This window comes from Carassius carassius, chromosome 20, assembly GCF_963082965.1.
Source record: "Carassius carassius chromosome 20, fCarCar2.1, whole genome shotgun sequence".
Lineage (NCBI taxonomy): Eukaryota > Metazoa > Chordata > Actinopteri > Cypriniformes > Cyprinidae > Carassius > Carassius carassius.
In genome coordinates, this window is record NC_081774.1 from 17,930,286 (window position 1) to 17,957,626 (window position 27,341).

The following is a 27,341-nucleotide window of genomic DNA, read 5'->3' on the forward strand; positions in this document are numbered from 1 at the left end:
TATCAACATGTTTTAGAAAGCGTTCTTAGATAATACGATAATCCAGCCAAGGTCTGGTTTTGTTTTCTCTTAGTGAACCCTTGAAAATTGAGGAAGTCAGTGTTCTGTGTCATCGTCTGATAAAAGTTCTTTCTGATAAAATACTGTGTGAGCAATTGGGCTTATTTTAGGAATCAACCATTAGTGAAAAGCATATGACAGTTAATATGTCATGACTACTATTTAATGATACCAAAAATCTATACGATTGCCTTAGACATGTAAAATAGAGACTGGGGTTAGTGATAGGATTATTGTTGAAATCAGTTTCTATTTGCACTGAAAATTAGTGTAGTATTTACAAACAGGTTTCACTTAAAAATTGTTAGAAAATTTCTCAAAAATTGTACTTACAAAGAAACAGCAGGAAACACATTCAAGTGCATGAAATTTCGAAGACTGAAAAAGTACATTATTTTAAAACAGTTTTATTTACAACTTAGAAAATAAATGTGCAGTGTAGAAGTAAATCTTAATGTCTTGACTACAAGTATTGAACATTTCAACTGTTATTGGACTGGAAAAAATACAGTTTGTCGAATAAATATTGCCCAGTATATTGGGGCATGATGTCACAAACAAAATGGTCAATAACAGCTTTTTTCAACATAATTTAAACAGTACAGAAGAAATCATGAAACTCATGAAACAGAAAAAATGCACAATATAACAACACATCTTTCCACTGACTAACAAATATTGTAATTTACAACTTGTGTAATTAATTCTACAATGATGTATCCCATTTAAAATATGATGACATGCCCGATTTGATCTCTATGAGAAATTCCCTCATATATAAATACTAAAAATGCACACACACACACACACATTTGCGTAAATTGGACTTACAGTCTTTAGAAAAGTTAAAATATTTTGTGACAACTAGCCCCAGTCTCTCTGATATTTATTTAACCTGATGATTTCTACAAATGCATTAATGGATCTTTTCCTTTTTTTCTCTCTCTCTAATGAAGCCTGTTCCAGCTTATGCTGACAAAGAAAAGACAGCCAATGATAGAGGTCAGACAAAAGGCAGAGGAGAAAAACAAAAGACTGCTGCTCCAGCCACTCAGCCTATCACTAGAGAAACACTCCCTGGACAGAGCCTCTCCATGGCAATGACTCTGTGAAACATCCATCACAGGAGACATCTTGGGCATCATGGTTTCAGAGGCAGATGGTAACATCTTTGTGCCTTCCTCTTCTTTCTCTCTCCTTCTTGCACACACATGACACTGACTGTATCACCTCAATGATTTTCCATCTGTTGGGTAGTGAAACCACAGTGCACATATCACCCATCAGCCCCTCCTTCTAAGCTGGTGGTAAGACAGACATACAAAAGAACCACAGATGCTTAAAAAGCAGGTTAAAACATGTTAACAATACACTGGGGAATGAGCTTTCAGATATAACACATCCATCTGCTGAAGGGTTCAATGTTTTGTATGAAATATATTGTGGTTATTATTAACTATACTGAGAACAGTGGACCACAAGTGAAATGCGATGTAGGTTAAGTTGTGTTTCTGTACAACTTATTTTTAGTGCATACCACAGACACTGCACAACATAAGCAAATCGATTCAAATTATGGACCATAAACTCTGTATGCAGAGTAAGAGTGCTAATGGAGAGAAGGTAAGCTCACAAACTGTACATCTGAGAATAACACACTGGACAAAAACAGAATTTGATTATTTCTTCATCCAATGAGATAGGTCATCCAGAGCAAATAATATTTAATATTTATATTCAAATATTTGTGTAAAAGCTCTCTGGAACAATTGATTCTGATTGGTCAGTCACATCATCCAGTGGTCTGATATTTCCTAAAGACACTACACGAATTTTGCGCCGATTTTCCAGCAATTTACAGTTTGGATAAATTGACACCAGTTGACGAAAGTCAGTGCTAGTCTGCAGATTTGAGTTAACAGATTTCGTAGATAATCTTGTAGTGTATGATGGTCATAGACCCTGATTTTTTATGATATGATTCGATCCAGTCAGAGGAAATCAAACATGTTTGATATTTTCAGCCGATTTCACACGTTGTTTCCTTTTGTCACGAGTCTCCTATAACAAGGTGCACGTTTCTGTGAGAGTTTGATGTGATCTGAATAACTTTAATGTCTGATAGTGTGAGATCTTCAGTTGTTTAGTGCATAATAGTCAGTTTGTAATCTGTGACTATTTTTACAAAGTCAGTAAGTATATGATGCCCAGAATTGTAAGTTGTGTAGTGTACTCCAGCCTTAATATTCACCATCGTCCATGTCAACACTCTACAACAGTCACAAAACTGGAGCTACTTTCATGTTTCTCACATCACTCCACAAACTCACTCTCTTGTTTCATACAAACAGTTAGCAACTGCTGTACCAATAAACACAACTTATTAATATTAATTTAACTGTAATCTTGTTGCCAGGCTGATTCCTTTGTACACTGAACAATTTTTTCTTAGTGGAAACTTTAAAGTGGTCGAATGATGCCATTTTAATTTTTCCTTTCTCTTTGGAGGTTAAAGCTCTCGGTGCATAAAGAAGATCTGTAAAGTTGCAAAGACTAAAGTCTCAAATCCAAAGAGATATTTGTTATAAAAGTTAAGACTTGTCCACGCCCCCACATGTCTGTCACGATGTGGGAAGATTTGCATAACGCTGCCCAGATGTTCACGCAAAGAAAGAAGGCATAACTTTGATTCTCACTGTAGTATTGTTGCTGCTTCCATGTTGTGGAGACGCCATTTCATTGTGAAAGTGAAACTACTTTTTTGGTCTTCCAAAAGAGGACACAACTAGAAATCAGTGGTTAATTTGTATTTACAACACTGTTCAAAAACAGTTTCCTGATCCTGGGAGAGAAGACTACAATGTCAGCTGTTCTGACACAGTCTGAAAGTATGTTAACATATGTAAAGGATTTGCCACTGATGATTCAAACACGAGTTTTGAGCAGTGTAGAGTACACTTGTTGTTTGTCATTCCTCCGATCACAAACGCAGACATGGTTTTATGTTTCCGTGGCACAATGCAATTCAATGCAATGCGTAAAAACACAGCATAGGTCAATCCGTAATTATGTCCCAACTGGATGCAACAAATGGCTCGTTTTTTAATGGGTTTTATTGTTTTAGTCTTGTAGCGCTGTTGTTCTGACATGCATCACAGTATGGTAAGGGTCGTAACACTTCTGTCACACGCTTGAGGCATTCAGCCAATCACAGTACACTGGATAGCTGGCCAATCAGAGCACGCCTCGCTTTTCAGACGTGTTTCAGAAAGGCGGGACAAACCGAAGGAGAAACAATAATGTACAGTATGTGGAAAATAATTATTTTTGTTTGTTTGTTGTTTTACCTTAAACCCCATATACACATTTTATTACACAAAATAATGTTCTTTTTAGCAACATCATATGACCCCTTTAAGATAACGTACTGGTAATATTTAAAAATGTATTTAAATTAAAATGAATAATGTCCACAAATGTATTCATTTATTGGGTTAATAGCAGTGTAATAGGCTGGATAATGTACAGTCAACTGACTATTACAGCCAAATAAATTCTGCTCAATAATAAATAATTTATTTTGTTTTGGGGTTTTTTTTCCATTTGACTATTATCTCACAAAATAAATAAAAAAATTTGTGTGATTTATTTTGTGATTTATCCTTTGATAATATGCAAATATTAAGATTCAATAACACACTGTTTACTTTGTGAAAATAGTCAGCTGACTGTACATTGACTGTAAAAAAAAAACTTTAAATATAAATCATATTGAGCATCAACTAGCCAGCATTGTACATCATAACTGAGATTCACAGACGTTTCTGATTTTCTCTTCTAAAAATCTCTTATCATTAATGTTATCATCACTGATATCATCACAGTCATTTTTCCTGTTATATACTACTTCATAACCATCTGTCACAAATAATTTTTTTCTAAACTGTGTTTAAACTGTCAAAATATGCTGATTGTTCTCAATCTATCCCCCTTCACTGAGGCAATCGGCTGTTGTGTAATAGTTAACCTACATCCCCCCCCCCCTCAGGTTGCTGCCACTAGCACTTGTGGCCCACTTTCTTTCAAGAAGTGGCCTACATACAAGGCAAACTTTACAAAGCTGTCGGCACAAAAAGCTCCTACAGTAATTTCTCACCCTTCACTGAATTCAGTCACATCCGCTTTGCTGATCTCTTCTGTCATAGTGGGAGTCTATGAAAGGTGCCGTAGACTGCTTCTGGACTTCACAACACTAAATCAGCATGCAATACTGAGTTTCACATTTCCATATGTTTTATTTATTTATGACTTGAGGCAATGGAAATGTAAAGATCTCTAATCAAATGACTGATAGATACAGGTGGGATCTGAATACAGATTTAAATGTGAAATGCAAATCTAATGGCAGAGCCTTTGTGTTTGGGCATTTCAGCAGCAACAGCTATGGTTATGTTCCAGTGGTGTTTATCTATCCATCTGAATAGACAGGCTGAACTCTTAAAGACTCTTTGTTTGCACTTTTGCTTGTGTTGCCATGTCAATTCAGTGCACCAGGTGTGTCCTACTCAATCTGCAGCCCTACATGGTAAGAAAAGGGTAAGGAAAGCAGCTTTAAACTTCTTATGTTTTTAAGTCATAAGTATTGTCTTAAAACATATCCCTTTCTTGTGTCAGTGGTCACTTGCATTAACTATTGTGGAAAATGAAAAGCTGAATCTCTCCTCACACAGAGAGACACACACTTCTGCTCCAGTAATTCACATTGTGCTGCAGAGGATTCTCTTGGGTTTAACCTGTTTCTAAGTATAGCTCTCTATAAAAAAAGTTTGCTGTAGTGCTACACATAGGTTTGGAAGTACAGTACACCTTTCTCATTTCATTCACTGAGATCAAGATCTTTGTAAAGCTGTAGACAAAGAAAGAGTAGATAATGTGCAATTCAAGACCGACAGCAAAAAAAAAAAAAAAAATCAAATTTTCAAATGCCCGAGAATGTAATGACAGTCATTAAAAAAATCGAATCCTTTGTAATTCAAATGCCCTTCATTTCTTTTTAAAACAGAACTTTATTTTCCTGTCTTTATTTATTAATAATTATTGTGCCGCAATAGTTATTCATAAAGCACCAGAAAGAGAGATGACCAATAACGCCATTAGGGCTTTCATTGTTATCCTCCCCCACATCATTCACTATATAAATGTGACATATTAACACATTCATCCTCTTACGTTGCTTTGACGTCACTATGGGAAAAGCGACTGTCTGAAGCGGAAGGATGTGTCCAAATAGGGCAGAAATGAGGACCGAGGATGTTCAGTCGACGTGTATGAAAGAATGACAAAGCGAAAATGAGGATTTGAGTTCTTGTAAAGAAAAGCAAAGTGAAATATCATTATGAAAGTTCAGCATTAGAAAGAGCAAAAATAGGCCTGATTAAGCACAAAAAGAATGTGTAACAATTCTAAAACAGTAAAATAAAAAACACTTCGTTTTTGCTCAAAGCACTAGTTAAAAGCACAGTAGTCTCCTCCGTGTAACTTTTTTTCTCCACATCATGTTTAACAGTCATAAATACATATTGTATATAACTTTTTTTAGAACCTGATAGCCATGGTCAGCCTTGTAGTTTCTTCAAAAGCATTCCTTTTGTTGTACAAACAGAAAACAACACTTAAACTGTCGACACGTGTAAGAGCTAAGTGTATGTAAACACACACACACACACACACATATAATGACGTCATGTACCTATGATTCAGTAATGCAGCGTCTTAAATAATTACAAATTTATGGGAACGAGATCGCCATCTAGTGGTGAATAAGCGACATAATATTGACTAGCATATGGCAGTGAGCAACAGAGACGTTTTGAAGAAATCATAGACGTTTGTAGAGATACATGAAGGGAGAGCGCTTGTAAGTCTTGACTGTTGGCTGTTCTGTACATTTATTTGAACAGCATGAATAGGCCTATTACATCTAATAGAAAATGTAGGCTACATTAGATAAAATTTCTGTTTTTCCACAAAAGAGGTTGCCTGTAGTCAAATTCTGTTGTACCATTCTGTTTCTGGAGTTTAGGATCTCAAAGTCCATAGATCAGCATCCAGAAGGTGCTGAACAATGTTAGGCATTCATTCATTCACTGTCTGTGAATAGTAAGATGATGTCCAGAGCACACATGACCTCAGTAAGTGCATACTAACCTTTACATTGCTCAAGTGTTTTGTCTAGACTAACATCGAACAGACAGCCATAACTTGAAACCCTCTTGTTGATGAGCTAATGAGTTTACATTTGAATATCAGTATGCTAACATGCAAGGAAGCTGTCATCATATTATAACCATTCTTTTAATGCTCTACTTATTAGTAAACATAATTATCAGTACTGTAAACGCAATGTATAAAAGACCCATTTTACGCCTTTATTTTACCTTCATGTGAGATTTGGTGAGAAATAAGTGAGTTTTCCGGACACCAGAGGTCAGGCTGTAAATGAGGGACTTTGGCCTGTGTGACAGGAGTGTCTTGTGAGTTATGCTCCAGTTCACACTGCACGGCGAAACAGAAGGAAATGAGGAGCGCAAGACTGATCACTCAAGGTAACTCTCTAGCTAAAGATCTATATCCTCAGTTCGTTTTTTTTTTTTTTGGGGGGGGGGGGGGGTGCTTAAAGTCATATTTAGGCTCATAAATAGGCAAATTACCCAAATTTAGTGTAATGAGCGTTTAGTCATATTAAATGAACTGCAGTAACTGTATAGTGTTTTGATTCTGATTGATGTTTCGGATATTTCTTCTATTCATTTTAATTGTATTCCTGTGTGCATGATTTTTAAAAAAATCTCAATTTTCTTTTGCTATTTGTGCGTATTTTGTTAAAACTGCACAATACAGCAAAGCTTTCAATGTGTAATGTAACAAAGCATATGAATGATAAACATTAACTGAGTCAGATGAGAGAAGGGCTGACAAGCAGGTGGATCATGTGACCAAAGTCATTTACACACTGGTTTACTGGTGCTGTGTTAAACTGGATTAACAATTATTTTCAAGATTTATTTATATATTTTAAAATATTTTCCTTTTTTTGTATTTATTGTTATATTTATCACAGCTGTTTGAATTAGATTAGGAAATAAATGTAAAAATAATAAAGAGTATGATATTTTTATTTGTCTTCATCCTGTAACCTACGGTGTTTAAAAATTGCTAAAATATAGAGCATTTAAACAAAAGCATGATATATTTTATGGATATAACTATAAAACAAAACAAAAATAAAATAAAAAAAGTAAATACAAACAAATACTTGAAAATGATTGTTTATATACATTTACTAATTGAAGACTTGTCGTTGAATTATTAGAAATTAATGCTATATTAAATGCTTGGTCAGTGTCGTTGTGGGTTTTGGTTCTTTTGCTGTTATAGGTTGTAAAGACCTTTGAAATACTGAAATCCTTTGGCATAACATATAATGCAGTCAAGGCCTGCCTGGAACTACTTTAGCCATGGCCTTTGCTGAAAATAACTGCTCACACATTCTTCAACCAATCAGATTCAAGCATTCGTAGTATAAAAGTTTGTTAATTCAAAGTTAAAATAACTGTTTTGTGTTTGATTTACTTACTGATTTATTTTCTCCATTAAGATGAGCTTAACCTTGAGAAGAAGCCAGTCTCTTAAGAGCCTCTCTGGAGGTCATAGTTCATGGTTTTGGGACAGAAGGACACCTGTTTCCCAGCTTGTTGAAAGGTAAATATGCTGACTACCATGTTCTATCTACAATATTCCACCTGTTCCTTGAAGTTTATTTCCTAAACCTGGTTGTTTTGTTAGGTATGAGAGCTGTGTGGATCTCACAGATATCGACAGAGAAGAGGCATGTTCCAAGGTAAAATCTCTTTGATTGATTGTATAATAAGTGGAATAGCAATACTCTCAATCAATTGCGGCATACATAGATCTCTGTATCCCACAGTCATCTGGCCTGAGAAGATCAAACCATGAAGAGAATAAAGTTGAAAATCTCTGGAGGAGATACGAGTCCCTCAGTGGGACAAATAACACTTTGTCCAGAAGTATTTCAATGGACATGCTGCCCCAGCCAGACCTGATGGGCCCTACAGCTCAGAGGGTCTTGTCTGAGTCAAAGAAATATGCAAGCAGCCCTCGGCTCAACGTCACACCGCAGACCAAAAGCAGCCCAGTGATTCCCAGTACCTCACAGTGGAGGGAGGCACCGACGGGGTGGGAGAAAGTCTATTCTGGTGCTACTACTGTCACCAGCGCCAAAAAGGACAAGGCTCATCAGGTGTGTGTAACAGTCACGTCATGTTTTATTTCTGTCTGTGTTTGTAAAACATGGACGATCTTGACTCAGGAAAGCAACATGTATGCTTTTCTCCTAATTTCATCGCTAAATGATGTGTTCAGCCCAGGGTTATTATCATTAACTATAACTAAAACTAAATCTATTCAAAACATTTTTGTTAATTGACATAAATCTGAAATAAAATGAAAATGAAACTATAAAAAAAGATTTAAAAAAAAAGTTTAAGTTGAAGCACTGAAATTAACTGGAAGTAAAAATTAAAACTGAACTATATATTAATAAAGTAAAAGCACATTAAACATAAATACACATTTTTACAAAATGAAAATTAACATATTTAAAAAAAAGCTAATTCAATTAGTATATAAACAATACTTAACTGTTTCAGAGTCTATTCAATAGGAGCTGACACACTTTAAAAAAGAGATACAAAATATGCTAATCTTCTAATATTATTTTTTAAAATTTTTAATATTTTTAGTAATATTATTATTATTATCATCATCATAAATCACTATTATTATTTATACTCTGTCCTAAGAAGTCAAACAGGGTTTGGATTTAATTCAATATGAATTCACACGTTTTTAATAATAACAAAAAAAGATAAAAACAATAAATCAACAATGCCTTAATACTAACACTATGTATATTTTATCTTAAAAATCTATTGTTAACCTGTCCTAACCGTCTAAAATAGGATAAAACAACAAGTAATTATATTACTATTATTATAATAAATATGAATATAACTTAATATATTTTTATATTTTTTATATACTATTATAATATATAATAAAACATATATTTGATTACCTTGATAGAAAGAAAAAACCTTCAATGAGCCAATGAGAAGAAAGACAATCAGTGTGGTTCCTGGATGTGTCACCCGATCCTACACTGGACCGAATGGTAAGTTGACTAACACATTATAAATACACATAATTATTTGTACAACTAGTGTAAATGAGGGAGAATATATTTGCCAGTTATTTCTTCTTAGCTCAGCTGTGATGTAGGCAGTAACCGTGAGGTCAAAGGTCATGTGAACTTTATGCACTATATGAGACAAAACCTTGGCATCTAAAGTCTTCCTACACAAGCATGCGATGCCAGCTGTGTCTGTGTTAAAAAATATTCCTCAAATAATCCTAACAGAATAGTTTCAACTTAACGTCACATAGACAAAATCCTGTCTACAAAGAGTGAGTCATATTTCACAGGTTTTCAGTGAGGGCCGAGAGCAGGACTGAATGTGAGGACACGTAAGTATGTGTACAGTGCATTCAGGAGACATAAAATACTGTATACAGTGACAGTTATGCCACAGACCTTACATTCATAACGCTTGAGTAACACTTTGGACTGGGCTGATCAGTGTCTTTAATTGAAGAAGAAAAAAACGCTCTGCCTACAATGGTGTTTTACTGTCATATAGTGGTCATAAATGTATTTTAGACATAGTTAAACCACTTTTATTCGAATAGTTCACCCAAAAAGGTATGACGTGTATGAGTTTCTTTCTTCTGCTGAACACAAAGGAAGATGTTTTGAGAAATGTTGGTAACCAAACGGTAGCCACTGACTTCCATAGTATGGAAAAAACACTAGAAAGTCAATGGCTACCGTCAACTGTTTGGTTCCGAACATTCTTCCTTTCTTCAAATCTTCTTTTGTGTGCAACATAAGATGGAAAGTCATACAAGTTTAGAACAATTTGTGGGCAGTTGATGACAGAATTTTTGGGTGAACTGTCCCTTGAACAAAGTAAGAATGTAATTTTATTACATTTACATTTAATAATTAAGCAGTTGCTTTAATCGAAAGCAACTTAAAAATGATGGTAATAGAAGCAATTAAAACAACAAAAGTCAATGACAAAAAAAACAAATGACAAGTCCTGGTAAGTCTAATGCAGTACATGTAGGAAGTTTTTTTTTAATAATAAATAAAAAAGAATAAAATGTAGATTGAAAAGAGATAGAATACATTGAGCTAGTGTTAGAGGGTCAAGTTGTTTAATAAATAATAATAAAACAAGTAGATAGAATAGAAATAGAGTAGAGAGAAAGTGTGTGTAGAAGTGATGTGTCTTTGGATTTAACATACCCAGAACAATAGATTATTAATACAAAATTAGTAATATAAATATACAGTTTAGGTTATGTAAGCATTTTTTTTCATATAATTGAATTATAATTAATACACATTTATTTTAAAGAAAAATAACATGAGCAACTTTGCAAAAATAGAAAAGTTTTTTTTTTAAGTATATTTATATATGTAGAACATATTAATGTTAATGTGATGAACTGTGCGAACTGACTTAATACAGTCACTCTTTTACAAACGAAGTTTGAGTTAAGTGTCCAAACAATTTTCAGGACCACTTTATACAATATCTTAAAATAACACCACAAGTTCTGTATATTATAGTCTTATCCACAATATTCCCCAAAACACATAGACACTATATTAAAACCTGTTAACTGTCACCCGTCCCCTCAGTGGGCCCCTACGTTTACTTCACTATATTACAATTAAATCCTAATCTAATCATGACAAACTATATATCGTTGGAAATGTCTAGGATTCTTAAATAGATATTTTACCAATCTTTTTTGTTAAAAATTATGTTGAAAAAGTAATAGATTCATTTATGGCAAGAGTGCACCTCTTTGTTGCCTTTTTCTCTATCACACTTTAGAAATCATCAGAAATTATACATCACTTGAAAAGTTAAAATCTCAAAATTCATCCTTTGAAACCTATTTTAAAATGAAACATTGCATGACCATGAAAATGGTACATCAAAATCATGTAACAAATTTAGGTTTGGATCATGCACTTTCAAGTCTATGTTCAAAAAAGTGAGTGACAGTTAAGAGGTTAAAGCTTAATGTAACTTCAACAGAACCGTGTCATTATCGCCATTATCTCTTTTTCAACAATTCATAAGTATTAATCCTCACACGTACATTTATGGCTTTATTCAATGCCTCATTATTATTTTGAGATGTATTAGCAAGCTCTGTCGACACCATCAAACGTCACTGGGCATGACGTTCCTATTAGCAGTGTTCAGTTTTAGGATTTTATTTCATAAACAGTTAAAAATAGAAATGTTAAATGAGAATCTTTCTGAACAGTCAACCAAAAAGCCACTGAAATTAAAATTTCAGTACCTTTTAAACATCTGATGGCATTAGGAAGGATATCTAGACTAATGTGGGAATTATGCTCAAGGGGGTTCCCTGTGCCCCAGTCACTTCCAGAAGCCCTGATTGACTCAGGCGTGTGGAGTACCGCCCATGCTGCTTCCAAAATAGCAGGCTGGCCTCATCACTTCTCCGCAGTGAGCAGTGATAAAAATCAGCTGTCAGCCATTAGAAAGGGACAGAGTGAGACAGGACTAGCACTACAGACAGCCTCAGAGTCAGACGAACACTCACAGAGACACACAAACCTGCGGAAATATATACAAGACTGAGGCTTTAAAGGCAGTAAGACCTGCTATCAGGAACCAGCCATTCACTCTGTGAGTACAGTAATCAGTGTGGACAAGACGCCTGTGAATAGCAGAAATTCAAATGCATTTTATTTATATAAACTAAATATAACATAATTTAAAATATTGTCAATTAAATTTGGATTTGGGAACTGTTCCTTAATTATACCAGAACAGTCATGTTGTCGTTTTAAATGCAAATTTCGAATGATCCACTGATGTCAGGCTGCATGTCTTATGATGTAATGACAATCATCTAAAATGTATAATAATTAACCCCAAGTAAAAAAAATAAAGGCAGTTACTTATTTAACCTGAGCTCTAAAAACACGATGTTAAAGTAACAAATATATACACACATTAACATTCAAAAGTTTGTGGAGTCGGTGAGATAAAAAAAAAAAATAGTATCTTTTGCTGACCAAGGCTCCATTTATTTAACAAAAACTACTGTTAAAATAGTAATATTGTTATAAATTATTACCATCTCTTTCTATCTCAATATATTTTCAAATGTAATTTCTTCCTGTGAGGAAAAAAAATAATTTTCAACAGTCATTACTCCAGTCTTTAGTGTCACATGATCCTTCAGAAATTATTCTAATATGCTGATTTGCTCAAGAAACATCAATGTTGAAAACAGTTCATATTTTTGTGGAAACCATAAAACTTTTTTTCCATTTGATGAATGGGAAGTCTGTAAAAAAAAATGTCTTTCGTAACAATAAAAGACTCTTTACTTTTGTTAAAGTAATGCATACCTGTTGAATAAAAGTATTAATTTCTTTCTTTCTTTCTTTCTTTTTTATCTTACCAACCTCAGACTTTTAAACAGAAGTGTAAATACCACCTGAAATCTTGTTGTTGAATATTGTGGTTAATATCATAAAGTTAAACATGCCTTTGTCAATACTGCCCTATTTTAAGTCATGGTTTTAAGTTGTTGTGGTTTCAACAAGACCTTTGAGTGCTCACAGGAAACTAAGGAAGGCAGCTGAAGTGAATAAATACCAAGCTCATATCACAATAATTTGGACAGCTGTCAGCAACACAAAAGCACTCACATTTTTGGACGCTAATAGCTGTGTCCTCCATTCCTGCTTCTGAATAGCTGTGAATGAGAGCTGACTTCATCATCTAATAAACTGTATCACAGATAAATGTGTAGATCATTTCATGTAAATTAAATTTTAAATGAAAAAAGTAATCAGGGAGAGAAGGTCACTGTTTAACTCAACAGAGGCCTTTGATCTTGTCCATAACCATACATTATAATTCCTTGATAACACCCTTTATGTCAGATTAGGCTTAATGGAAATGCAAGCTGGCATTTTTATCACAAATATCAAATGAAATTTTACATAACCTTTACACGCAGTGTTTTCATTTAAATCCTTAAGCTAAATGTTCTGCTGCTGCTGCTTCTTAGAAATGTAATAATTTGACTGAATGCATTTTTAACAAACCAGAGAGCACAATATTCAGGCTTGTAGACAGCTTGATGATATCTCTCTTTGCTAAACAGTAACGACTAGCGAGACCCCAGTATTGTGTGGCCCTGTTATTCTGTGTGCTCATCCAGCTATGCAAACGTTTTAAGCCCGGACTCGTGAGTGGCGCCAGTGATGGGTCCTGTTCTTTTGTCCCATGAGAGCTTACAGTGTGAAAAACAGAGGTATGCGTGAATACAGCTGACAGACCTGTGCTGCCTCTAGTGCTCCTGGCCTCACAGGGAAAGCTTTTGTTTTGATCAAGCTTACAGCAGCTTTTACAATAATTTGATGTGCTCTTCTGCTGCTCCAAACCATAATTACATCATCATCAAGAATCACAAATGATCTACTCTAATTCAGCATTCAGAAATTTCAGGTCACACCAAGCAGACTAATACAGAAGAAAAAACTTCTGGTGTCTGCTAAATAACCATTATCATTATAATAGCTATTTTACCACCATAAAGTATTGTTTTGGACACCGATCCAAAAAATAAAATAATATAAAAAAAAGCATCAGCGATGCTAGCAAAAATTTACATTTCCCATGGTAAAAAAAAAGAAAAGGCTAAGATCAGAAGGATGATTCAGGGAAGATTTGTCCAAGAGTGTTTTGTCCTCTGAGAATGTGAAACCTTAAAAAAGGGTCAGGATTGGGCTGACATGACTGACTTTCTTTTGCCATTTTACAATGGCATAAAGGCCACTTTTTTTGTTTAGTTGAAGGTCATGCTAAGAAATACAATCAAATTGTAATAGCATATCTGAGAGATATAAAGACAACTGACTGTAGCAAATGTAATTAAAAAAAAAATCTATTCCAAATATTTTGCAATTACACATTCTTATTGTATCTGTGGCGCTAAATAGTTTCCAAAGGTCCTTGAAGTATAATAATAGCACACAGATAAAAGCATACCAACACCAGCCTCAGTCTATATATACACCACTATCAGAGACACTAAATGGCCAAGGAATTGGGTCATGTCACACTTGTCTTATTTCTAGCATACTTTTGAATTACTGTCTAACACAAAAATGTTTTAAAAGCCTTGGGTTTGATTTTTATTTATTTTTATGAACATAAAATGATGACAAAATCTGCTTAGATACAATGGCACAGATACCATTTCTGCTTCAGATATTCGACTATAAAATCCATAAATTCTTATTCCAAAAACAAGTCAAATAAAACAATGACAAACATGTCATAATAATTAATGATATACAAACCCAATTCCAAAAAAGTTGGGACACTTTACAAATTGTGAATAAAAACAGAATTCAATGATGTGGAAATTTCAAATTTCAATATTTTATTCAGAATACAACATAGATGACGTATCAAATGTTTAAACTGAGAAAATGTATAATTTTAAGGGAAAAATAAGTTGATTTTAAATTTCATGGCATCAACACATCTCAAAAAAGTTGGGACAAGGCCATGTTTACCACTGTGTGGCATCCCCTCTTCTTTTTATAACAGTCTGCAAACGTCTGGGGACTGAGGAGACAAGTTGCTCAAGTTTAGGAATAGGAATGTTGTCCCATTCTTGTCTAATACAGGCTTCTAGTTGCTCAACTGTCTTAGGTCTTCTTTGTCACATCTTCCTCTTTATGATGCGCCAAATATTTTCTGTGGGTGAAAGATCTGGACTGCAGGATGGCCATTTCAGTACCCGGATCCTTCTTCTACGCAGCCATGATGTTGTAATTGATGCAGTATGTGGTCTGGCATTGTCATGTTGGAAAATGCAAGGTCTTCCCTGAAAGAGACGACGTCTGGATGGGAGCATATGTTATTCTAGAACTTGGATATACCTTTCAGCATTGATGGTGCCTTTCCAGATGTGTAAGATGGCCATGCCACACACACTCATGCGACCCCATACAATCAGAGATTGCAGGCTTCTGAACTGAGCGCTGATAACAACTTGGGTTGTCCTTGTCCTCTTTAGTCCGGATGACATGGCATCCCAGTTTTCCAAAAAAAAACATCAAATTTTGATTTGTCTGACCACAGAACAGTTTTCCACAGTCCATTTTAAATGAGCCTTGGCCCAGAGAAAATGGCTGCGCTTCTGGATCATGTTTAGATATGGTTTCTTTTTTAACTGGCAACGACGAATGGCACGGTGGATTGTGTTCACCGACAATGTTTTCTGGATGTATCCCTGAGCCCATGTTGTGATTTCCATTACAGTAGCATTCCTGAATGTGATGCAGTGCTGTCTAAGGGCCCGAAGATCAAGGGCATCCAGTACGGTTTTCTGGCCTTAACCCTTACCCACAGAGATTGTCACAGATTTTCTGAATCTTTGGATGATATTATGCACTGCAGATGATGATAACTTCAAACTCTTTGCAATTTTTCTCTGAGAAACTCCTTTTTGATATTGCTACACTATTTTTCGCCGCAGCATTGGGGGAATTGGTGATCCTCTGACCATCTTGACTTCTGAGAGACACTGCCACTCTGAAAGGCTCTTCTTCTACCCAATCATGTTGCCAATTGATTTAATAAGTTGCAAATTGGTCCTCCACCTGTTCCTTATATGTACATTTAACTTTTCCGGCCTCTTATTGCTACCTGTCCCAACTTTTGGAATGTGTAGCTCTCATGAAATCCAAAATGAGCCAATATTTGGCATGACATTTTGAAATGTCTCACTTTCAACATTTGATATGTTATTTATATTCTATTGTGAATAAAATATAAGTTTATGAGATTTGTAAATTATTCCATTCCCTTTTTACTCCCAATTTGTACAGTGTCCCAACTTTTTTGGAATCGGGTTTGTATATTTAATTATATAGATACCAATAATAAAGTTGCATACGCAATAGGAGTCATTATTTTTTAGTTTATAAATAATTTCTGACTGTAGTTTTAAAACAATTTTTGTTTTTTTTCTGTAAATTAGATAAGAAACATTTCAAGAAAGAATCTGCCTCCTATCAAGACCAGAAACCTAAGTACACATCCTCTCCTATACCGAGCGTGAAAGACAGATCTGCCCTTTACCTCTCAAAGGTAGCAGCTGCAGACTCCTCGGGATATATCGAACAGCAAGTGAGTGCTCACTGCATCGGTCATATCACTCACAACACACAGGCATCTATGAGGTCAAGTGCTCAGACTGAATCACACACATGCATGCATTGCTGTGAAGTCTGGTACATGCTCTTTTTATAGTACATGTCTCTTGTTAGGAAGTCACTAAAGTAATGTGTTGTTAAAACCGCTTCATGCAAATTAAGTCATGAGTGTCTTCTATGTAAAATGAGCAGGAATAATTAAACAATTAATAATTAAACTTTTTCAGGGTAGTGTGTTCCAGGAGCACTCAATTTCAAGCGGAAAGAAGAAACAACAGAGCAAGGTATGACCAACAGTTCAAGCTGACTTTAAGTCTTGATCATTATGTAAGCCTGCTGTGTGACTAATGACTAATTCTAATAGATGCTGTGTTACTTATTTAGAAACAAATATAATGGAAATTACACAGTGACTGTCTTGGTGTATGTATATATATATATATATATGTGTGTGTGTGTGTGTGTGTGTGTATGTAACAAGAACTCATTTAGCAATGCTTTATTACAATATTTCCACACAGGCAGGATATGTTACCATTATAATTAAATCAAAATCAAAGCCATGGTAACAGTGATGTTGTAAAAATGTAGCCTTGTTAATGACAGAATTTGTGATACTGTGAAAGTAGACTTCATATTAGAGCCCGACCGATATGGATTTTTGGGGGCCTATGCCGATGCCGATATTAACTCGAAAAGAGCCGATTTATAAGCCGATATTTTGATTTAAAAAAATAATCTGGATATTAGACCCATTTCCTATAAACTGCATTTACACAACATTCAATAGCAAAATATCTGCCTGTTCTATGTATGTGGGCTGTATAAACCATTTTCCAGAATGGACTATGTTAAAAAAAAAGCCTTAGATTACAGTCTCAATGACTAAACAATTGCACATCAAAAGTATATATTTTTTAATGATCAAAAAACAGTCTGGTTTTAAACATTTAACACTTTTACTTTCTTCCAGTTGAAGCTGGTTTTAACAGCCTGTGTGTGTACTGTAAATAAATTATAATACTAAAGTTAAAGTATTTGCAGAAGTAGTCCCACACTTTGCTGCTACAGCATTCACCTTTTTCAGCCATCTGTAGGCAGAAAGAGAGACGGAGAAAGAATAAGCATGTGTATTAATAATATCACCATGTATCATTACTCATGTCATCATTAGAATTATAATAATAATAAACTGGGATCTCCTACATAGGCAAAAATGAGAAATATATATATATTTTTATTTGTCAAGCAATAGGTATTACCTACTTATATTTAACAATATTATTTCAACATTTTCCTGTTATGTCTGTAAAGCTGCTTTGAAACAATATGTAAAAAAAAAAAAAAAAGCGCTTGTTCAGCTCACATTTATGTCCCCTCTGGTTTAATCATTTCTGACGCACCTACTGTAGTTACTGTAACTACACTATATTTGCTCTCACAGACACATTCACAACAGACCCGTATATCTTCTCCTCTTCTCTTTGTGCAGTCTGAATCAAAACATCGTCTTGCCTAATATTACCGGAAGATTACGGAATCAATTCGAAGTTGAATGGTTAACGTTAGTGTCATGAACACACCGCTGTCAATTTTGAGAAGAACCACCTTCAAACAAGTTAATAGCAAGCATTTAAGGGGCCTGCTAAAAAGGAAGCTATATTAGCGTTAGAGTAACGTAACCAGCCTGAATTCACCAAATTGTTCTCTGGACCTGAGGGTAGCCTCTTCTTCCTTGCTTCTCTCTTAATTCTCATCAGCAGGACTAGCGCTATCGCTCGCTTCTTACAACGGGACAGATACATGTTTGCTGCTGACCGAAAGGAGGAGGAACAGACTATGAAAGAGCTCCCGCTAAACGTTTTTAAAACTCCGCCTATGCCATAGTGCAGCGCAAATCGCGTTGTATCTGAAGAGCAACGCTGAGCCCAGCGGCAAGCGCCATGCATACCGCGTACTGTGTGAAAGGCCCAATTACGCGGTCATTATGTGGGAAACACACCGCAATAGAATAAGAATAAGTTAAACGCTAACGTTATAGTTTGACCTCCTATTAACGTTCGCGCTCTTCCACTGATAAACATGGTATTAGCTTTGTGGCTAATCTAATATAGCAATGCATTAGCGGCTGTAAGTGATGTTACAGAATATTTAGAAGTAATAATGATAGGACCGTTAGCTAGAACTACCACACAGTTTTTATATACAGGGTATGAACTAAATCTACAATCATTTCACATGACGAACGACAGACTCACCGTCAAAACAGTTGATCGCTTTCTTCTGTAGTGGACTTCTGGCGCTGTTGTTAACTCTGGAGCTGCAGAGCTCCCTCTGGTGGGCACACTATGCAACACTCATAACATGAGTGAAGCATGAGACTCTGTTTCTCATGTTTCATCGGCCGTTATAAATGCAGATGCCGATTTAAATGCAATTAGCTTATATCGGCCGATAATATCGGCCGGCCGATATATCGGTCGGGCTCTACTTCATATATCTAAAAGGCACAGCATGAACATCTTTTGAGTTTATAGTCTTTGTAGCTTAATACATTTTATGATATTCCTGCATTTAGTTGGCATTATAGCTGCCGTTTTGTTGTGGTCGCTGTGGATCATATTCCGGAAAATATTCTTGTTCCTATTTTTTCAAACTTTTTTTGTTTTAAAAAATGTTTGGAAATGAAACTGTATTTGTTGTGGAACATGAATTTTCTACTAACAAGGCTGAAAACCATCATAAATGAAGTCAAACCTCACATGAATATGTGTGCAGTGAACTAAATCAGCTGTTCCAGCTAAACTCAAAAACAAGGTAAAGTATGGCTTTTAAGCTTAATAATACTAACATTTTTATTTGAACAGTGTCTTAATTAAGAGTTTACCATAATGACAATTTAATTCATTGTGTTGTGGAGAGTAACTTGAGACTTCATACTTCTTTGCATCCAAGATGGCAGAAAAAGCCAAACAGATAAAAGTGACAGATGTCTCCAGTGGAGATGATGATTTTCCTCCTCCTCCACCTCCTTTACCAAGACCTCAAGTTCTGGAATCACTTCAAAAGGATCAAAGCCAGAACTTTCTCCCCGTACCACCTCCAAAAGAAACCTTCTCTGAGTTCTATCAGCATCGACAGAAAAGTGAACTGAAGCGTCTTTTTAAACACATTCATCCTGAATTAAAGATGAATCTTGATGATGTAGATGATGAACTAATAGATGCAATAAATCCCCAAGCAGGAGACACAGCATATCAGGGAGAAGTCCAGTCCATGCGCTGGATATTTGAGAACTGGACTCTTGACAATATTGGAGACCCACATGAAACTAAAAAACTTCTCAATGAGGAAAATCTTCAAGGTGGGGATGTGAGGGGCAAATCCTCTTTGTTTGAGCATTCAGTGTTTGATGGTCAACACACATCAGCGGGAGAGAGGCCAGGTGTAATAAAAGGAGATGTTCGCACGTCCACCTGGTTGTTTGAGACACAGCCCCTAGATTCAATCAGTAAGACAAAGATGGAGAATGAGGAAATCGTGGAGGTCGTACTGAAGGAACCCGTTCAGAAGGGAGATGTGAGAGGTACACGCCTCCTGTTTGAACCCAAACCACTGGAGGCTTTAGGCCGCTGCTGCTCTGTTGAAGACCAGCACTTTTTAACACTCAAATCAGAACTCCAGGAGAATAAAGGAGATGTAAAGAAAACCATCAAACTCTTTCAAGCAGATCCCTGTTGCGCAATTAGGGATAGAAGTGGGAAAATCCATGAAATCAAATCAATCTGTAGAGAGGAAATCCAAAGCAGTGAATTTAAAACCGCGCGTTGGCTTTTTGAAACTCAACCCTTGGACCACATTAATAAAGGAGCTGATGTGCAAATCATTAGAGGGATCTCACTTGAGGAAGCCCAGAAAGGCGGTGTTGATGAGAAAAAATGGATGTTTGAGACCCAGCCACTTGATGCAATTCATGAGGGTGCTGTGGAAGAACAAAAGTTCAAAGGAACAGTGGAGGACATCACTGGGGAAGCAGATGTTCATAACAAACTAAAACTTTTTGAAAACCAACCCCTGTCATCTCTTAAAGGAGAGTTTGTTGGTGAAATTTCAGAGAAGGAGGCAATTGTTGGAGGAAATGTAGGATCCACACTATGGCTATTTGAAACTCAGCCCATGGACACTCTGAAAGACAGTTATGAGGTGGGACAGCTTAAAAAAGTTGTGGTGTCAAGTGACGAAAAAGGGGAAGTCAAAGACAAAAGGCTGCAGTTTGAGAAATGCAGTATTGGGAAAACAAAAGTTGACAGTGGAAACAAAGTTCAAGATGTTGAGAAAGGAGATGTGAAGAATTTCAAGAACCTTTTTGAAACATTACCTCTTAGTAACATCTCAGAGAAAGCACAAAGTCATATCGACGAAATTACAGCTGGGGATGTCAAAAGCAACCGTTTACTATTTGAAACCACACCACTGTATGCAATTAAAGACTGTGTTGGAAATTTCCACAAGGTTACGACTGTCAGTAGAGAAGAATCCATCAAAGGGAACGTACAGAATTACAAATGGATGTTTGAGACAAAATCCTTAGACCAATTCGAAGAAGGCAGTGGAAAAGTAGAGCTCATCAAGGGCATTACAAGGCAAGAGGACATGGCAGGTGATGTGAGGACAGCTAAATGGATGTTTGAAACACAACCTTTGGATTGCATCAATGTGATTAGTAAGAACGAAGCAGATTCAGTAGTAACGCAGGAAGAATTTCAAAAGGGTAATGTGAAGACGTGCAAATGGTTGTTTGAGACACAACCAATGGACATTTTGTATGAGAAATCAGAAAGGAACCAGGATGTAGAAGCAGTGCCAAAAGCTGATGTGAAGTCCCACACTTGGTTTTTTGAAACACAGCCACTGGATAACAATAAAGACAAGAAGGACTTCAGTTTGAAATTATGCAGTATTGTGCAGGAAGACATTAAAAGTGATACGGATGTAAAGACAGTGAAGCATCTGTTTGAAACAGAAACTTTGGACAGAATAACAAAGCAAACTGATTCTGGCCAAAATGTAAGATATGTCAGTCAGGTGGATATCCCGTCTGGAGATGTCTCACGTGTCAAGGAAATCTTTGAATCCAAGTTACTTCATGAAATAGGAGGTGAATGTGTCAAAGACTCTAAGGAGCAGAAAAACGAAATTCAGTCAGGTTCGGTCCACAGATTCACTTGGCTGTTTGAGAATCAGCCTATCAGTGACATTAATGAGAAGGAGGATGGAATAACTCAAAGTGTCAGTGATATTGAGGTTGGTGATGTCGGAAGCAAGAAATTTATTTTCGAAACTTTCTCTCTAGACAAAATCCAGGATAAAGACAAACTGCTTGGGCACCAGCCAATGAGCGTTGAGAAGCCCACAAGCAGCAGTGGTAATGTGAAGTCCAGCACTATGCTTTTTGAAACTCAGCCGTTATATGCAATAAGAGACAAGGACGGACAGTTTCATGAAGTTACTACGGTAAAGAAAGAAGAAGTGATGAGAGGAGATGTCAGGGGTGCAAGGTGGATGTTCGAAACCAAGCCACTGGATACCATCCAAGCAGACAAAGAAATCTATGTCCTCCGTGCAGTTACACAAGAGGATGTGCGCAAGGGAGATGTGAAATCAGCACGTTGGAAGTTTGAGACTCAGCCCCTTGATTCCTTCAAACCTCAAGAAGGGCCCTCGGTAAGGGTTGTTGAAGATGTAGGCAATGGGAAAAGTGTGAAACAAAGCAAGCAACTTTTTGAGACTAAGCAAGCGGGTCAAAAGAAGTGTGTGCGAACGGTGAGTGTTACAGATGTTCAACAAGGTGATGTACGTACCTCAACCTGGCTGTTTGAGAATCAACCTATTGATACTATAAAAGGTGAGCCAGATGAGAACACCATCTTAACAACTGTACATCGAGAGGATAACACAAAGGGAGATGTAAAACGCTGTACTTGGTTATTCGAATCACAGGCCTTAGACAAAATAAAGACAGATGAATCTACTGAAGAGCTTGCTTCATCAAAGGAAGAAATTCCCAAGGCAGACGTCAAAAGCACAACCTGGTTATTCGAGACCACGCCGCTGGACAAAATCACTGTAGAGAGTGTGGCAGACATACTCTACCGCCTTTGCCATAATTCATTCATTCATTCAAGTGGAATCATCATCCAGGCAAATGATTTTATGTATGTAAACATGGCAAAATATCAGATTGTTAAAAACGAGGGGCCTAAAGTTCAAAAAGAGGAAGTTGTTGAAGGTAACATCAGGAACATAATGCTGCAGTTACTGTTTAAACCGAACCTGAAACCTAAAGTTGTTCTACTTAAAGAGGACGATCAAGGCAAGATGCACAGCACAGTGCTTGAAATCCCATTCGGATTCACAGATAACCCTGAGACAGAGTGTAAGGCCCAAGAAGCAGTTAAAATAATTGAGAACTTGCTCGTCCAACATAAAACAATCAAGACAGGCTTGGTGATGCAAGAATCCGTAGGTGGGCAGCCGGAGATGACAGTGTATTCCCTCCACTGCCAAAGCAACGTGACTGAGTCGCAAGACATTGCACGAGGAGATGTCAAATCCACCATTGGCAACCTCCTTGCCACTGCCCACAACCAGCAAACCAAACCGTCTTGCAGACTGGAACAAAACGAGAGGGGGAATGTTGATTTGTATCGAAGCTGCATTGAAAAGGGTGACCTTAAGAGTCTACAGCAAGAACTTTCTGAGGAGGAACTGTCAGACTCTTGTGGAGATAAAATTGAAATTATTCAAGGTGATGTCAAGGAAGCGAAGCGAAACCTAAATCAACAAAGGGATCAAATTGAAAGAACAGTCTTGGATGTTGTACCAGGAGATGTGAAGAATGTCAAAAAGGTTTTCTCAGAGTTCTGCATAGACCTGGACGTTGGAAACTGTGTGCCAAAGGAAGAAATCGTCAGAGGTGATATTTTGTCGGCCAAGCAGCAACTTGATGACGCAATCAAACAGCCAGTCATGGTCCAGAAGGAGGAAATCATTTCTGGAGACATTAAGGCGACCCTTGAATCCTTGGAGCGGGCAAAACAACAAAGCATGCATGTGGAGCGTGAAGTCATCGAACCAGGCACTATTTACGATTTGAATATAGAGGCAGAAGAACTGTGCTCAGAAGAAAATAAAAGGAAATTAATTAAGGAGGAAATCATTTCAGGGGATGTTAAGGCTGCCAAAAGATCCCTGGAGAGGGCAAAGAACCAAAGCATGAGAGTAGAACGAGAAACTGTCACTCCTGGAAAGCTATATAATATAAATGAATCGTCTCAGTGCCAAAGCAACACAACAGTGGAGCAGTCTACAACATCCTCCTTCAGTAACCAGCGGATTACTACAACATTTCGAAAGGTTAGTGACATAGAAAAGGATCAGGGATCCAACAAAACAGTTTGCTTTCAGAATGAAGTGGGAGGGCGAGAAAATATAATACATGTTAGTACAGATGATGACTCAAGAGCGATAGATAACAGTGCTCAGGTTTTACAGTTAGTGCCAGATATTGTTAGAGGTGATGTGAAGGCTGCAATCCATTCATTACGAAGTGCTGCAACAGAGCAGAGAAGTGTAGTCAAGGAGGAAGTTGTTAGAGGTAATATGCAAGAGACACTCCAGTCTCTTGAGAAGTCTAGTATTAATATTTCTAAAGGAGATTTAAAGGCAGCAATGTTATTTAGACAATCTGGACAGTCTTACACACCAAGCAGAATGACAGATGACTCAGGGACTGTAGAATGCAAGCAGAGTTTTGTAAATTTGCCTTCATCTGACACTAAATTGTCTTCTTCGGTTTCAGTGACCGGAAGTGAGCTTCTGACGATCTCGGCACTTAATTCAGAATCTGTTAGCTCCGACGCGCACTGTTCAAAGCTCTCGAAACCTTTTTCAGGAAGAGACAAACATCCACCACCCATGCATTTAAAAACTGGTAATCAGGTTAAAGATCAAAAGCCAGTTATTCCACCAAAGCCATTACACATCACCACCAGCTCCAATCATATTGCAGAAACCCCAAATATTTGTCTAAGCTCAACTGAGCATCTTATTAATAAGCAACAAACTCCTGCAATCCCACCCAAAGTTGCTCCCAGCAAAACTTCTTTGCATCAAAACGAAACTTTAAACCAAATTAAAGAAAAACCATGCAACATTCCTGAACAAGTTCAAAGGACAAACTTGACCGATCCTACGGATTTTCAAAAGATGCAGTATACTGAGCAATGGGTTCAAAATTCCCACATGCAACATACAGACACTCCATCAGTCAGTAAAAAAGTCTCTCTTGATGATGGATCCTTTGCTTGTAATAGAGTAGGAATGGAGAAAAATGTGATTCAGAGGATAAATGCTGCAGAGGAGATCAGGATGTGTATGCAGAGTTATTCAAAGGATAATGACGAATTAAACAAAGGTTTTAAGATTGCACTTCAGAATTTTGGAGAAAAGACAACAACCTCAGTTTTCCCAAAGAAAATTAAAGTTGTGCAAAAAGGAACCATCCAGGAACAGGCTAAAACTTCCAAAGAGAACGCAAATAAAGCGGAGTTACACTCCACCAGCAGAAACACACCTGAAATGTGTGAAGTTCCTTCTCAGAACCAAGTTGTTTTGAGAGAAAAGAAAGCTAGGAGAGAGACAGAAGATGAGCGCCGCCAGAGACTCTCCGTCCACAAAGATGAGATCATGAGGGGCAACGTAAAAGCAGCCATGGAGATCTTCGAAAACCTTGTGAGACGAGAAGAGCTGAAGATCATTTTGTCAAAAGTTCAAGAAATAGAGGGGGAGACTTGTGAGGTGGATGTCAAATCTCTAATGACTTTGTTTGAGAATGTGCCTGCTTGGATTAGCAAGCCCATAAAAAACATGAAACGCAGACATTGTCCAAGAGCTGGCACAGAGACAGAGGGCTTAAGAGATGATGTTGAGAGCATATCCTCTGTTGAGTCTGCATTTGAGGACCTAGAGAAAGCAAGCATGGATATCATCAGTTTGAAAGAACAGACATTAGCTAAACTAATGGAAATTGAGGAGGTGATAAAAAAAGCTCTGTACTCGGTTTCAAATTTAAAGTCTGAGGCAGACATTGCTGGGTTGTCAGGCCTGTTTAGTGAATCCTTAAATACGAACAATGTCTCACCAAATACTAAAAACATTAGGAAAATTAGCATTGTATCCAGCAAAGCAAACCCTGTGCAATCTAAACAGGTACAGAGTACTGATAACAGGTGTCTGCCCAAAGAGGTACCACATGTACATCAAATGAGCAAACCATGCTCAAATGTCCCCTGCTCGCCTTCATTCATTTCCATTCATTCTGCTGCAAGAAAACCTATTGAGTCACCCACATCTCTACAGCCTCACTCAGATAACCTAAAAGCAGCTGATCAACCTGATGCAAGTAGCATTTTTAGACAGTCCTCCCCTGAGAAAAGCTCAGCCAGCCATGTTTGTAGCCCTCCAAGTCCTAAGAGGAAAGTCAGCATTCTTGAAGTACAGCGCATTCCTGAGGTTGCAAGTGGAATCATTGGCACTAAAACTGTCAGTGAGAAATACGAAGAGATAGACTGCTTTGGAAATACTTACTTCTCTTCCAAAAGATCTACTTTTGTTACCAGGCAGTCTGAGGGTGAATTATCTGCCTCATATGATAAAATTACAAATCCAGGGAGATATGAAGAAATGGCTTCATCTGTTTCACAACATTCTGGCCAGACCTTCTCCTCAAATTCTTTGTCTGAAAGCAAAGACAGAAAAGTGTTTGTTACTTTCAGTCATCCCAACACAGAAAAACATTAACCTGTCTGCCCATTTTGTTTTGTGGGATTTTTTTTTTGCTGAATGTTAGCTCTATATTTCTATTTAAAATACTTATGTATTAGTTTTATTGGTCCTAATTTTATATGCGTGTACAATAAAGAGTTTTATTGTAATGCTTTAAGAGCAAGGTTTTTTTTACTGTTGCAATTCTTAAATACTTGTTTCAAATGCTGTATATTAAAATTATCTAAAATAAAATACTAAGCAGTATTTTTTTAAATTTTAAATTATTTCTATTAAAAAACCATGCTATGACAATTTTGACATTTTTTTTCCATAGGAGGTTCTTTATGCTGTGAACATCATGCATAAACACATATTCCATGTCTATATTGTTGTCATAGTTCCTGTCACCTGCTAAAGAGATGTGCTCTGCATGCCTGATGCCAGTTTATCCAATGGAGAAAATGATGGCAGATAAACTAATCCTACATAGTTACTGTTTCTGCTGCAAACACTGTAATAAAAAGCTAAGGTGAGACAAGGATATCCCAATAATCCATTTTGAAATTCCAAAATCATTTTCCTATACATTAGAAGGCAAAACAGTTCTAAAATATTTTTTGTGTAATCCTGGAACATTATGAAATCTCTGATTCTTAATGACAATTACATGTGAAAAATTGCTAGTCAAAATATTGAATCAAATGATTTCCTCTAATCACAAATCAAGTACGACAACACTTGATTCCCTGGGAAATTTTCTATTTTAAAGCATATACTTTAACTTTGAATCTTCACTTGTGTACTGTTGTTCATTACAGCATTTACAATTACTCTGCTCTTTATGGAGAGTTCTACTGCCCATCACATTACCATCAGTTGTTTAAGAAAAAGGGCAACTATGATGAGGGTTTTGGCCATAGACAACACAAAGACCGCTGGCTCGTTAAAACAGAGGAACCTAAACATACTAACAAATTCAGCTCAGCACGTAAAACAGAGCCTAAATGTGTTG

The 27,341-nt window shown here is 36.6% G+C and overlaps 1 protein-coding gene across 2 annotated transcripts; it reads left to right on the forward strand.

The window, feature by feature from the left end:
- Positions 1-6,580: 6,580 nt before the first annotated feature.
- LOC132096551 (xin actin-binding repeat-containing protein 1-like) lies at positions 6,581-26,504 on the forward strand. 2 transcript variants are annotated; one of them, XM_059501984.1, is made up of 9 exons: positions 6,581-6,665; positions 7,718-7,821; positions 7,906-7,960; positions 8,048-8,380; positions 9,226-9,313; positions 16,327-16,475; positions 16,729-16,785; positions 19,457-23,917; positions 24,363-24,503. In XM_059501984.1, the coding sequence occupies exons 2-9, from the start codon at positions 7,718-7,720 to the stop codon at positions 24,363-24,365; spliced, it is 5,250 nt and encodes a 1,749-aa protein (XP_059357967.1). In that variant the 5' UTR covers positions 6,581-6,665; the 3' UTR covers positions 24,366-24,503. The 2 variants fall into 2 exon arrangements, with proteins under 2 accessions (XP_059357967.1, XP_059357965.1); XM_059501982.1 differs by lacking the exons at positions 6,581-6,665; positions 7,718-7,821; positions 7,906-7,960; positions 8,048-8,380; positions 9,226-9,313 and adding an exon at positions 11,783-11,939 and having other exon boundaries at positions 19,457-26,504.
- Positions 26,505-27,341: the final 837 nt, after the last annotated feature.